The 13365-nt window shown below is 31.4% G+C and overlaps 2 protein-coding genes across 2 annotated transcripts in view; both read left to right on the forward strand.

Annotated features, from left to right (window-relative positions):
• Window positions 1-2041: 2041 nt before the first annotated feature.
• On the forward strand, window positions 2042-7769 carry LOC148273211 (uncharacterized). Its single transcript, XM_088239011.1, has 6 exons — window positions 2042-2211; window positions 2464-2635; window positions 4308-4423; window positions 4670-4814; window positions 6358-6470; window positions 6642-7769. Exons 1-6 carry the CDS (start codon window positions 2187-2189, stop codon window positions 7298-7300), a joined length of 1230 nt encoding a protein of 409 aa, XP_088095137.1. The 5' UTR covers window positions 2042-2186; the 3' UTR covers window positions 7301-7769.
• A 3150-nt stretch (window positions 7770-10919) lies between these two features.
• Window positions 10920-13365, forward strand: part of LOC148273212 (leucine-rich repeat serine/threonine-protein kinase 1-like) — a 52153-nt gene continuing 49707 nt past the window's right edge. The window contains exons 1-2 of the mRNA XM_088239010.1: window positions 10920-11231; window positions 12580-12774. Of these exons, the coding sequence (XP_088095136.1) occupies window positions 11181-11231; window positions 12580-12774 (246 nt within the window). The 5' untranslated portion in view covers window positions 10920-11180. The remainder of the gene's footprint in view (window positions 11232-12579; window positions 12775-13365) is intronic.

The following is a 13365-nucleotide window of genomic DNA, read 5'->3' on the forward strand; positions in this document are numbered from 1 at the left end:
TCATGATCGACTTATAATTAAGGTTTTTTTATGGTTGTTGTTTTACTATAAATAATTAAATTGTAATGGGTACATAATATAGCAAAAAAAAAACTACAATATAACACACCAAAAATACAGGGCGTTCTTTAAACCCTGTCACATCCGAAACCACAATGATCAGTATAGGCAAGAAGACATATTAGCATATTAAAAAATATATTTAGAACAAAGAATTTTTTTTTAAATAAAATATTTATTAAAACAAATGGTTGCTTACTTCTATTTTAATTTTTTTGTTCTAAAAAAATATTTTAATGTGCCAATATGTCTTCTTGCTCGTACTGATCATCGTGGTTTCGGATGTGACAGGGTTTAATGAACACCCTGTATATAACATGTTACCAAAAAATATTAACACTGCCTGACATTTCTTCATACAAACGTACACCGTATCCCTGGATTATTCCACTAGTGAAATGTTTTTTTTTTTTACAAATTATAGATATTACATTTATCATTGGCCTGTCCCTATTGTTTTACATTTTTGATCAATTGATTCTTATAAGAGCTAGGACCATCCAAAAACCCTTGAAGGCCTAGTTTTATCGGCCGTCTTCAGAAGTACGGCATACAAATATAATAAATATTTTTGAAAAACGCAAAAGGTGCGGAAATACAAATTTTTGATGTTCGAAAATCAGGAATACGAAACCTTGATTTTATCGATTTTAGCTAGGTAAATCAGTCCGTCGTGCAATTGTCTTTTTTCATTTTCTTTTTATCGGGAAGGCATCTGCGAGAAAGGGACAGAAAAAGTATGTTCAAATACCTATTCATCAAACGGCTCCTCCACCGCATATCCTCTTAATGCCCGTGTTTAGAGACAAAACTTAAGGTAAGGAATAACTCAAGAAAAAACATTCTCCTGTTCTAACCTTCAAGTTACCCTCTGCATATGAGATTTTTGTGTTTTGTCTGTAAATACGGACGTTAAGGCTTCGGAATTCGCTGATTATTTCATTTATGTGGACCGTAATTTTAATCGAGATATAGGGATACAAATTTTATATCTCAATCAAAGTCATAATTTAAAAAAAAAGGAGAATGATAATAATATAAACCAAAAAAAATGATCTCTTGATGTAAATAAATTATTTTTATGTTTAGTAATATGTTACTGCTCACCATCATCATCTCCCTATCGGCGCCTAATGCTGCGTGGTGCACTGCATTGGTAAACCAACACTTCAAGTTCTAATCCGGTTACGATGAAATATTGCAATCATAAAAACCACCCATACGAATATTTCGTGTTGACCTTTCCAGGAATCGAACACAGGCTCTCTAGCATGGAAAGCGATCGCGCCAACCACTACACTGCGAGGCGGACTTATCTCCACTTGATTACCTCATCAATTCAAAAATACTCGTCCTGTATTATGGTTTTATTTCACACAAATAATTGTATTCTTCTTCCGCCCGGACTATGTTACCACAAGTCCCTTTTTAATTTTTCCGTTGTTATATCTTAGAATAAGTATCCACCTAATTCATTTTTACACGAAAGCGTAATTAAAAAAATAACCAAATGCGCCAAATTTTCCGTTCGTCTAAAATATTTTAAATTATTTATGTGTCGTATTTTAATACTTTAAGCTGTTAGTTATAGAAAATTCTCGTTTTATGTAATATCAATATTGTTAATGTTCATATGCATTTATTTTATATTCAGTATTGTGAGAATGAATGGAATAAGAGTAATTGTAAATGTAAATGGTTGAACTTTGATATTTCCTTTTATAAAATGTTTTTCATCTCTGTTGTAATACATTTATAACTCCTATAGTAGTTGAATGATAAACTCAAAATATTGTTGATAAAATAAGGTGCTTTTTTAAAAGATGTGACGTATTATAATAATAAAAATATTTTTACTCGTTTTCATCAAGAAATTCCCTTGTGATATTAACTAAGTACTTATTTATTTATAGCGAAATTTTTATTTTAACACTTGGTAACCCTGGTAATTTGGCAAGCCATGTATCTAGCACCTAGCAACACTGAATTTATATGGCGTCCTTGAGCGGTTGATTCGTGTTTTGTGTTGTGTTTCAAATTAATATCTTTATTATTTATCCCCCGTAAATATTTTTATGAAATAATAGTTAGATCTTTATTATTTTTAAGACCAACACCGCTACAAAATGGCTAGCCATTCATCACCGGAAGGTAAGATTGATATAATTATTTTAATTCCATTTTTAGTTTTTCTGCCCACTGCAATCTGTCATTTGACACCTCAATATAAGATAATAACTAGGGTTTTATTGACACTACGACAAACGCGTTGTCAATCAATAAGCTTTTTCGAAAACAAATTAATAACTTTCCGCTAGTCCGTACAAATACTTAAATTTTCTACCACTTTCACAACCAGCGTCTATTTTTAATATTGTCCGTTTTGTTTTGCTACTTTTTCAGGTATGTGGATCAAGTTTTTCTCCGATGCAGGTCTTCCCGCCGGTATCGGGGCTACATACGCTTTGACTTTTACTGAAAATAGAATTCAAATGAACATGCTTCTGGACTTAAACAAGGAATACTTGAGAGAGATGGGAATTTCATGTATGGGCGACGTTATTGCGATTTTGAGGTGAGACAAACTACGGTTCTTTGTAATTGTTTATTCATTTGACACGTTGACTGCCGATCGCGCGTTTGTGAGTGAATGCCGATTTACCATTTACGCATTACAACTGTACGTTATTTCTATTTGTCAATATTCAACCGGCAGCTGTCTTGACGACTTGTTTATTCATTGGCTTTACGTTGTTGTATCTGTTATACAGTCGAATTTGGTTATAATGCGCAATGCAACAGCGAGAACTTTAATGTAATGAGGAAACATTTATTGACATTTTAATTTATGGTTTTCTCCATTCATTTATACACCTCTATAAAAAGCTACTTCTCGGGCGTACCAAACAGAAATATAGTCAACAATTGGGCAAAAATTCTTCAATCTTTTAAAAACAACATATTATATTTTAAAAATCCAAATGGGCGTCTAACATAAAGAACCGATGCTACTGGGCACTGGGATTGGATTATGTATATGACACTACGTAAGTTTTGCCGACAACATTGAAAAAGTATCAGATATTGCAAGGATTTGTTCTTGAAGGATCGACAAATAAAAATTTTGTTGAAGTCTGAAAGAGTTTATCGGAAATTGTTTTCCCTGACTCGCGATCCCTCCATTCACAAAATCATTCGCTCCTGGCTAGGCTTCAACGCTAAAGCATAAGAGGATCGACCAGACTCAAAGTTTACTTCCTAAATCACAGAAATAAATCAGAAACAAAATATTTTAAATGAAAACACCTTCCTTGCAGTATGTGAATTTATTATAATAAAATGTGTACATTTATTTGTATCTAGTTTAAGTTTCTGCCTGATTCCAGAATCCATTTAAATGCGCTAACTAAACTATCATTTGTTACAATTATTCTAAAATATTAATTTAATCCATTGAAAATGCTAAATAAACTTTTTCCACAAATTTGTGGATTAAAGTATCACTTGTCTTTTATTTCTATAATAAATTACAATTAACTTCCATCAAGAATTTTCACTTCCAAACTTAAATGTTTTAAACTGTCATTGGTTGAAATATTGCATGTTGCTAATTTGACTGAAATCCGACATCAATAAAAAAACATGGCGACGTGTAGAAAACGTAGAAAAAATGTCATCTTGGCCAGTTTGTTTAATGATCTTGAGTGTCATGTGTCCATCTGGTTGGATTTGACATCAGGTCCAGTAATTTATGCTCCAGTTCAAAGCCATAACCTCATCGCCAGAGAGTTCTCAAAAAACACCCACTTGACAGTTTCTTGATTAGTTTATTTGTCTGTAGATACAATCCAATTGTTGCCTTTTGCAATAATGTGCGACGATAAACTTATGGATTACATATAATCCTGGCTCCTAAACCCATAAATATTGAATCAATATGACTGTGCGCTGGCCGTGTGACTTATTGTCACAAAGAAATAAAGTTATTAAATAAACTGACAGGCGCCGTGGCGCAGTTGGTTAGATGGCCAACCGTGAAACTGGCGTTGCGGGTTCGATTCCCGTCAGTTGCAAGAAAAAAATCGAGAAAGATTTTTTTCTCAATTGGTCTGGGTGTTGTAGTGTATTTTTCAATTACCTCCTTCCATATCCCCTCTATCCCGCCTGCTGACAAGCCTCAATATAGAGGCTTAGCGGGTTATTCCTTTAAAAATCATCATTTCTTGTAATATTTTGGATATTTGCAGGCATGCCAAGCAGGTTCATGAGGAGACTGCTAGAGACAGAGTTTTGAGTATAAATGGCCCTAAAGTTCCCGTTGCAGCTGTTGCTGGTCGCCCTGGACAGCCCAAACCCCCAACACGTTAGTATTGGACATTTTGTTTTATGAAAAAAAAAAACAATCTGTCATAAGTGTCTGATAAACGCGTTACTACATGTAACCAACAAAATACTATATCATCTTAGACAATGTAAACTAATGATGTTTTATATTTTTATGTAATTAAACTTATCTTAAAATTATTTTTTTGAATTGAAATCAACTTATAAAAATTGTGCAAAATATTTCAAATTTACATGAATCAATATTTCTTAATTTTCATTTTAGCGGCCACTCGAATGCTAGAGCGGTATACACGTAACTCTCCTGTGAGTCCTACTCCAATTAACTCTGTTACCAGCGTCAAGGAGAGACTCGGTGCCATACACATTACAGGAATGAAGAGGAAAGTTATCACTCCTACCAACCAAAGGTAATAAATAAAATATTTTTTGTCATTTTCATATTCTTTATCAGTTATAATCAAATATCCATGTACTACATTCTTGTAGATACATAATGTAATTATAAATAGGGTCATGGTCCCATGGCTAGAGTTGCGGACTCACAGATCAGAGGTACAAAGTTTGAACCCCACTCTACCCCAACTTAATTTCATTTTTCTAGTAGTAAATTATTTACAACTTGTTAAAAATGACCCTAAAATTGAAATATTTGGGTAAAACACAATCGTCTGTTTTTAAGGTCAGAGGATGTCCTGACCTACTAGCTCGTAACTCATCTTCAACCGACTCATTTCCACTTTTGAATAGCTTATACCACTTGTAAACTATCTCAAAGTCACCACTTGATCGCTATACGCTGATTTTAACATTTCATGAGCTTCTTTGGCACTTTTTTTAACAAAACTTAATGTTGACGCTTTGTTCGAAATCCATCATGCCCGACAGACTTCACTCTTCTGGCTCTGGAATCCGTCATGTTACACCTTTTTAAACTTTATACTGACTATCTCAACGGATCGGGCTATCAGACTTACTACTCCAAATGGATGTAGCGTCAGCAGTTGTTGCTATAAAAATTGTGATCGCTATACACTGATTTTAACATTTCGTGAGCTTCTTTGGCACTTTTTTTAACAAAACTTAATGTTGACGCTTTGTTTGAATCTATCATGCCCGACAGACTTCACTCTTCTGGCTCTGGAATCCGTCATGTTACACCTTTTTAAACTTGATACTGACTATCTCAACGGATCGGGCTATCAGACTTACTACTCCAAATGGATGTAGCGTCAGCAGTTGTTGCTATAAAAATTAATTCACAATATTTTTTAATCAGCTATTATATGTTATTTTTAAATGGATAAATATTTGTATTATTATTCTACCATTCGTGGCCAAACAAAGCGAGGAAGAAAGTTGTTATGTTGGCATATACATAGTTAGTAATATGAGTAAATCTGGCACACAGAAATGATTAAAGGCAATCTCCGCACATACACCTGATTCTAAGCATTTGAACCGGTCGAACATGGTCGGGTTGTGGTCCTGTGGCTAGTGTCTTGGACTCACGGACCAAAGGTCCGTGGTTCGAATCCTACTCTACCCCAACTCGATTCCATTTTCTAATAGTGAGTTATTTACAACTCGTTGAAAATGGCCCTCAAAATTAAATATTTGGGTAAATCATAAGAACGCAAATATTTCTTTTTAAAAAAAAAAAAAAAAAAACCTTGTACGTTTGCAACATGTAATGGTCAAAATATATGAAGCATGTGTGATTTTTTCTATTTCATATCACTGTTATTATTCCGATATGGATAGCTAAGCATTATATTTGTGTTTATATTATAAAAATAACCAATTTTATATATTTAAAATCTATTTGACGCTAAATTTAATTTACGAATTAACACAAACTAATCTAAAGATGAACTTTTTTGTTAGCAAGTAATTTTTATTAAATTTATCTACTTAGCAGCTTTGAAATCAAACTTATGTATTTTATTTTAGTTTGTCTCCTGAGAGTGATTCAAAAACAGACACCATGATTCCAACAAAACTCGTCAGAAAAACTATGTCTCAGCAAAATGTACACGATGAAAATTCTTCTTCAGAAATCAAAGGTATTATTTTATATTTTTTATTAAATGCAGTATCACATTAATTGTATACAAGTGTGTTTTATTTACACAAGAAATAATTTTATCATAACCTAACATTGACAATATCACAACTGTCTAAATATCGTATATTGGTGATAATTTCAGTTTGTAATTAAACATTTTTTATTACAGTTTCAAATCAAAGAAAATCTGCTGTGTTTTCGCGATTAGGATTTAACGACGATATCAAACCTTCCGTAACTTCAACAACTAAACCTTCTCTGAACTCAACAGCTTCTAAAATAACCATCACTGGTCTCAGGAAAACCATCACAAAATCTAACAGTACGATTGGAGTATTTGATAGACTCGGAAGCAAGGATACCCTCAACCACAGGCGATACTCTACTGACAGTAATGAGCCACTTAAATACGAAGGAATTCTAAAAAGTTCCCCACCTAAAAAAATAGCTCTTAACAGATCGTCATCAATGGAAATCATCAGACCTATTAAAAAATCAGGAACTATGAGAGCGGATGAAGAACCCGTTAATGTTAAGGACAAATTGCCACCATCTCATCAGCGAAAATCTGTTCAGTTTTCCCCGCATGTTCATTATAAGGAAATAGAGAAACGGCCAGTCACAGATATCTCTATGCACACTCCGACATTACCTCTATTACGAACTGTTACACTATCTAAAGTTGTCGCTGTACCACATAAAAATAAAGTTATTAAGCGTGCACCAATATCTTTTTCTAAAGCTAGTGTGAAAGCTCGTTTAGGACAAACAAATAATATTAACAATAGTAATCAATTGAAATCTAAAGTGTTTGAAAGATTAGGATAAACATAGAATATATTAAAATTAGATTACATTCAGAAGTAATTTGAGCCACCACTATTGTACTGATTCTCAAAAAAAGTGTGGATTGAAATGATGTGTGTTTTAAGGTTCCGCATTTTTTCAAAAAGTAAAATATCTATTTTTCATAAAATTATCAATTGTGTATGCCTGTTTTATTGAGAAATTTGAATTAGTATGCATTTGTTGTGAAATCCAATTTAATTTACTTATATATGATTGCATAGCACTCTCTGTATATAACATGCGTATGAAAATATTAGTAAATTGTACAATACTAAAAATTGTAGTTGGTTCAGTCAGTAAAAGTAACTTGTTGTAAATGTAATGGAATCCATTATTAGAGACTGAATATGTATTTACCGTAAAATCGGTGAAAACTGTTTTTTTTTTCAATGACAGTTCTGTGTATTTTGAAATGCAATAATAAATATAATAATGTACTTGGGCATCATAATATGTATTTTCCATACATAATATTAGATTTTAACATTTTTAAATCAACTGAAAATTCTCTAAACCTTCTTTTCTTGAACTAGTGATGTATTAAGTTAAAATACAAGTTTTTATTTATAATTAGCTATGATCTGGTATTCATTTACCTATCACCGTTTTATAATATGAATTCTTAAAACAGCTTATTTTACTAAACGTTTTTTTTGGGGTAAGCCTAAATAAAATAAATCTCAACAATAACCTAAATATCTGTTGTATATACATCATATTTTTTTCCTATAAAAAAATCTTAACCAATAAATTTAAATTACTTTCAATCGGATCTGAATTGCTGTATAACATGTAATAATTATGCACGGCTTAAAATAAGTTTAGTATTATTGTTCCTTTAATTATTTTTTCTCTATATTTTGTTTATTACTTTTCCATCAATTTGCTTATCAATGATCGAGCCGGCAGCAATGCCCTTAAAAAGGCCATCGATGTTGAAAAATAACGTTATTTATATTCCTATTCCTGCATGTAATTTATCAAATGACTTGTGCAATAATTGTGTCAAATTTTTTTATTTTTACTTGCACAGCGTCAATAGAAGTTGTGACTGTATTTAATTTTTTTTAATTTCATTTATTTTAACTTCTACAAAGATGTGAGTTTTTGAGTAAAACTATAATATAATATATTGATTTAAAAAAGACGTAAGTAAAATTGCATTTATATTAATAATTTTGATACTGCAATAAATTCGACATAGTCCTAAGAACCATTAGTTTTAAATTATGACTATTTTTACTATAAATAATGATAGTTTTTCTAAAACTCCAGCGGTATTTTTGGTCGATTATTACAGTAAGTAATATATTAAAAGAACTGTTTTTAGTTTTCCCTGCCAAAATATTAAATTGATGGTTACGTGGTATTGCAGTATCACTGATTATGTGTGTATACTTTCATTATTTTTTTATTAATTTTCACAAATATCTATTATTAATTTTGTTTTCTTACAAGATAAACAGCCATATCTGTATTTAGTACAAACATACATTATGTAATTTGTCTGAAAAAGATTTCTTTGTATTGTTCTGTGCATCTCAGATAAGTTTTTCAAAAAATTTAAATACTTTCGAATACTCTATGAAATCCTTTGGCAGAAGCCACCACCTAATTATTTGTCAAATATGTTTTACTATCCTAAATCGATTTCCATAGTAACTAAATTCCTTTTAAACTACATATTTCATTAAAAAATTGGAGTGTACATAGTTAAAGTTTTGTATGAAGTAAAGAAATATTATGTGACAATGTTTGAGTATGTCCAAATGCTTGCAAACTGGCTGGATTTCCTCCCTAGGGAGTTTATTCATATTTAAAGTGGCCACTTAAACCAGCCAATGACAGGTCATAAGCCCTGTAAATGCCTAGACTTCCATATTCCCTTCTTAAAAATGTTTTCCCTCTCTGTTGAAATAGATTTAAATATTATGTGTCAGTAAAAAAAAATATCCTATTCCATTATTCTCTTCTATCTTTGATTCAATTGCACTAAAACCGTTATAAATACTGTGTATATATTTTGTAAATACATGTGAAAATAAATCAAATAAAATATTCCAAGAATCATCCTCGTTTGTTTATTAATAATCCCTTTTTTTTTTTTTAACAAAAATTTTTCAAAAACTTTATTTTCTTTAGCATAAATCTTGCGATATGATGTATGAAAAAAACCAATAGTGTTATCCAAAGACGATAAAATAAAGCTTACGTTTGTTAATTCAATCTCCTTAACTATTATGTTTTAATGGATGTTTACACTAATTCTGTCAAAGCTACGTTATATATCGACCTTGGTGTATTGTAGAACAGTTACCTACCTTGACTGAGTTTTCCAAAATATTTTTCCACTACAGCCCTTCACAATGAGTTTTTTCAATTGCCACAATATAATTATCACTTTTTTTTATTTACATTGTTCGACGATGTCCATTCGCACTCCTAAAATACTTTTCTTATATTTCATAGGATCAGCATACTTAATTCTGCCATTTTTCATAGCTTAATAAAGAGTCCTATCAGGTCAAAAACTTTTGGTACTTACCTCTGCTTAACTTTACATATAAAAATATTTTTCTGAATGCAAGAAGCGTGTTCCAAAATTGAATGTGACATCTACATGAAATAAATTTTCTAATATCAGAATGGACCAGTTAATAACTACAGAGTTAATAAATAAAAATGGCAATATTATTTCTAAGGATCATTTTAAAGTAGTAAATGTTTTTGTGTATTTCTTCAGTGCACATTTCGATCATAGATCAGACATTTTGCAAACTTTAAAAGATATGTATACTAAAGTTCGTAGCAGGAGATTGCTTGTAGAAATCGTATTCATTTCAATGGATGATACTGAAAATCAAATGTTAGAAACTTTTAATGAACACGGAGATTGGATAGCAATAAAACATGGAGAACCTAAAATACAAGAACTGAAGTATATGCATGGCGTAACCAGTATTCCACGATTAGTTGTATTAGGGAGAGATGGAAGCACCATAAGTCGAAATGGAATTATTGATATTGAAGATTATGGTATTGGAGCGGTTTTATCCTGGACTCCAGTTGCATTTAAATTTGTAATACCCACTAATAAAGAATAAAAATAAATTGCCAACAAATAAATTTTGTTTTTAATTATTCCATTTGATTTTAGTCACATACTAGCCAATTTCTAAAATACCTCATATTTCAATACTTTTAATTTTCGAATCGTTAATAGTTATTTTTTTATAAATGTGAGAGTGGTGATCCTGCATTTGACTTTTATTCTGTTTGCTGGTCGTATATTAGAGTAACATCATCATTTCTAAAGAGGATGCAAGATCAGAAGGAAAGAGTAGTGAGAATGGAAAGTTTGATACCTATGGTGGATAAATGAGTACTAACAATATGTTGCACTTGTTTTCCTGAATAAAATTTTCAAACAATTAATTTTCCTTCTCGGTTTTCGAATCATTCATAATGAGCCTCGGTATTCACCGATCGGTAGTTTTGATTTAAGTAAGCACTGGTGTTATAAAAAATACAGTAACAAATATTTTTTACTAGCAATACCAGGTATTCATTGCGCAGCTGTCAAATTCATCCATCTGTCAAATCCAATCTGTGCTCAAACTTGAATGGAAGTGAAAACGATGCACTTGGTGCGTTGAACTAAATAATGAAAATTATCATTTCTCTTTACTTGGCAATGTGATTTAGAATTTAAATTAGCTTTTAAAATTCATGTAACTCGTCACTGGTTCAATCGTTTGGTCTCATTAATTTAATGTGTGTGAAAATGAGTGAATTGTGCATTAGTAGCTCGCAGAATTTAATTAAGAAATTTAATTAATTAAATTCAGCTCCTGATGTCATGGATTTGTCTCCTGAAGAAGACAATTTTCAAGGAAGATTGTTGCACCAGGTAATCAATATCGTATTCTTGTACCCAATTATAATACATGTTTTCATTGTTTATATAAGGTGTTATTATTTAAATATGTTGGTCTTATTTTGTACATTTACTTTATCCATATTGTAAGGAAATAATTTACCTTGCAATTAAAGCACATATTTTTTAAATATGTTTTCCTAAAACTTACCGTACACAGTATTACAATTTATTAAACACATTAAATGCAAATAAAAATGTATAACTTCTGTGTCTATTTTAACATTTATTTATAAATGTTTAGTTTTCTCAATTGTTTTGTTGATTCGTGCATTTGATACAGTTGTTATTAGATATTTACTTATATATTTTCTTCTGATAATGTATTTCAATTTCAAAATTATCGTGTATTGGTTTACTAAAATAAGTACTCTGTGTTTTAATGATATTATTTAATCTTTTAGCCATTCTTAAGCTGTCTTATTTGTTCTTTATGTCCAAACAATCACACCACCACTTTCTTAATTTCAACATTGGTTCACCTTCGTGGATAATTTTAGTACACATTCACTTGAGAGATTGCATTTTGATGTCATTCAGCCTACTTTCATCTTTGTTTTTCTAATTCTGATCATTAGAGTTAGTATCAGGTCTCCATCTTTGCCTCTTGCTAGAACAAACATTTTTTAAGGTTGATTTTCCTTTCTTCATCTCCTTTCTCCTTGCTCATGTATCGGGCAGCATTCTAGCGTATATCACCTGGTCTGATGTGATCAGAATAAGAAATTGAAAATAGGTTTTATTATCGATTTTGCAACAAAATAAATCAGAGACTTAAATGTAAACATGTTAAATTATTTTAATAGGTCAGAAAATTGATTAAGAGTTACAATTTTATGCATAAGTACGTAAGTTTCAGATATAAATATTTATAATTTCTTTTCCTATATTTATATTTGCCACTGTTTTGAGATATTTATATTTTTTGTTTATTTTTTTTCTTCACATTAGTATTTGTATTTAGGTTTATGTTTTTTTTAGCATTGACCATTGAATAGATAAATATGTTCTTTAAACTTTTATTGATTTGGGTAAGATTCATCTGGCTGAATTATTTCACCTACTAGGCAACGCCTGAAAATAATTTTCAATGCCTATACTTCTTCTTATACCAGTTGGTTTAATCAGCAATATTTTAAGTAAGTGTGCCCAGATGCTTAAGTGGAATAAATGTCAATCTTCATAACTCACTATGGGGTGGAATCTAACCATGGTCTACAAGTCAATATAGTTCATTTTCTTTATGACTTTGGGCAGTCGTGTTCAACAGGTCACAACAGGCGATGGTTCTTAGTGTGAACTTTTTCCTTTTTTCATTCAGGCTGCGTTATGGGACAACGCGGAGTTGATAGAAGATCTGGTTGGAAGTGAAAGTGGTCTAGTGGATGCAGCAGATGGGTGGGGTAGGACAGCTCTCCATGCGGCGGCCGCCTGCGAACATTCTCGGTGCCTCCCCATCCTTCTGGGAGCTGGTGCTGATCCCGACAAGGCCTGTGGGCCGAGAGGAAACTGCAAGGTCAATTAAACGAACTAAGCTACTTTGATTTTTTTCACCTTAGCCAAATGAAAATATCCCTAATAAAATATTACAAACAAGCAAACAACTAAACCGCTTCCAGAAATGTGATTCTGAACGCTCTCACAGGGGTAGAGAAAACATCGCTAGCATGTGATTAATATGTAAATGACATGTTAATATGTAAATTACAGTGCGTAAGAAATGACAGTTTTATTTTATAGAAAAATAAATATTGTCAATCTTATAAATTATCCAAATATTTCATTTTTTAGGCCGTATTATTTTAGTTGTAAATATCTGTGTTGAAAAATGAGAAACAAGTTGTCGTAGAACGGTGTTTGACCGTTCTGCAAACTATCTACTCAACTATAAGTGTTTTTATTTAGTTAGTTTTATGTGTCTTTGAGAAGGAACAGTTGTGTTCTGAATCTCATCAACATGTTTATTACATAAATTATTTGCTCAATATTTGAAGAGACATCAAACAAAGCTCAATAAAATCCTACAATACTATTTGAAATTGAATATACATGGATTGAAAGAACTACTGTGTACACATAAAATGTATGTATAGTCAGTTTTATATTC

Source organism: Micrasema longulum, unplaced genomic scaffold (genome assembly GCF_059751315.1).
Source record: "Micrasema longulum isolate JH-2025_06_02 unplaced genomic scaffold, ASM5975131v1 h1tg002039l, whole genome shotgun sequence".
NCBI lineage: Eukaryota > Metazoa > Arthropoda > Insecta > Trichoptera > Brachycentridae > Micrasema > Micrasema longulum.

Bases quoted from the DNA above. Each gene is read 5' to 3' on its own strand.
- LOC148273211 (XM_088239011.1), top strand. From the start codon at position 2,187: ATGGCTAGCCATTCATCACCGGAAG. The intron at 2,212-2,463 runs GTAAGATTGATA...CTACTTTTTCAG, and splicing joins TAGCCATTCATCACCGGAAG to GTATGTGGATCAAGTTTTTC. The intron at 4,424-4,669 runs GTTAGTATTGGA...TTTTCATTTTAG, and splicing joins ACAGCCCAAACCCCCAACAC to CGGCCACTCGAATGCTAGAG.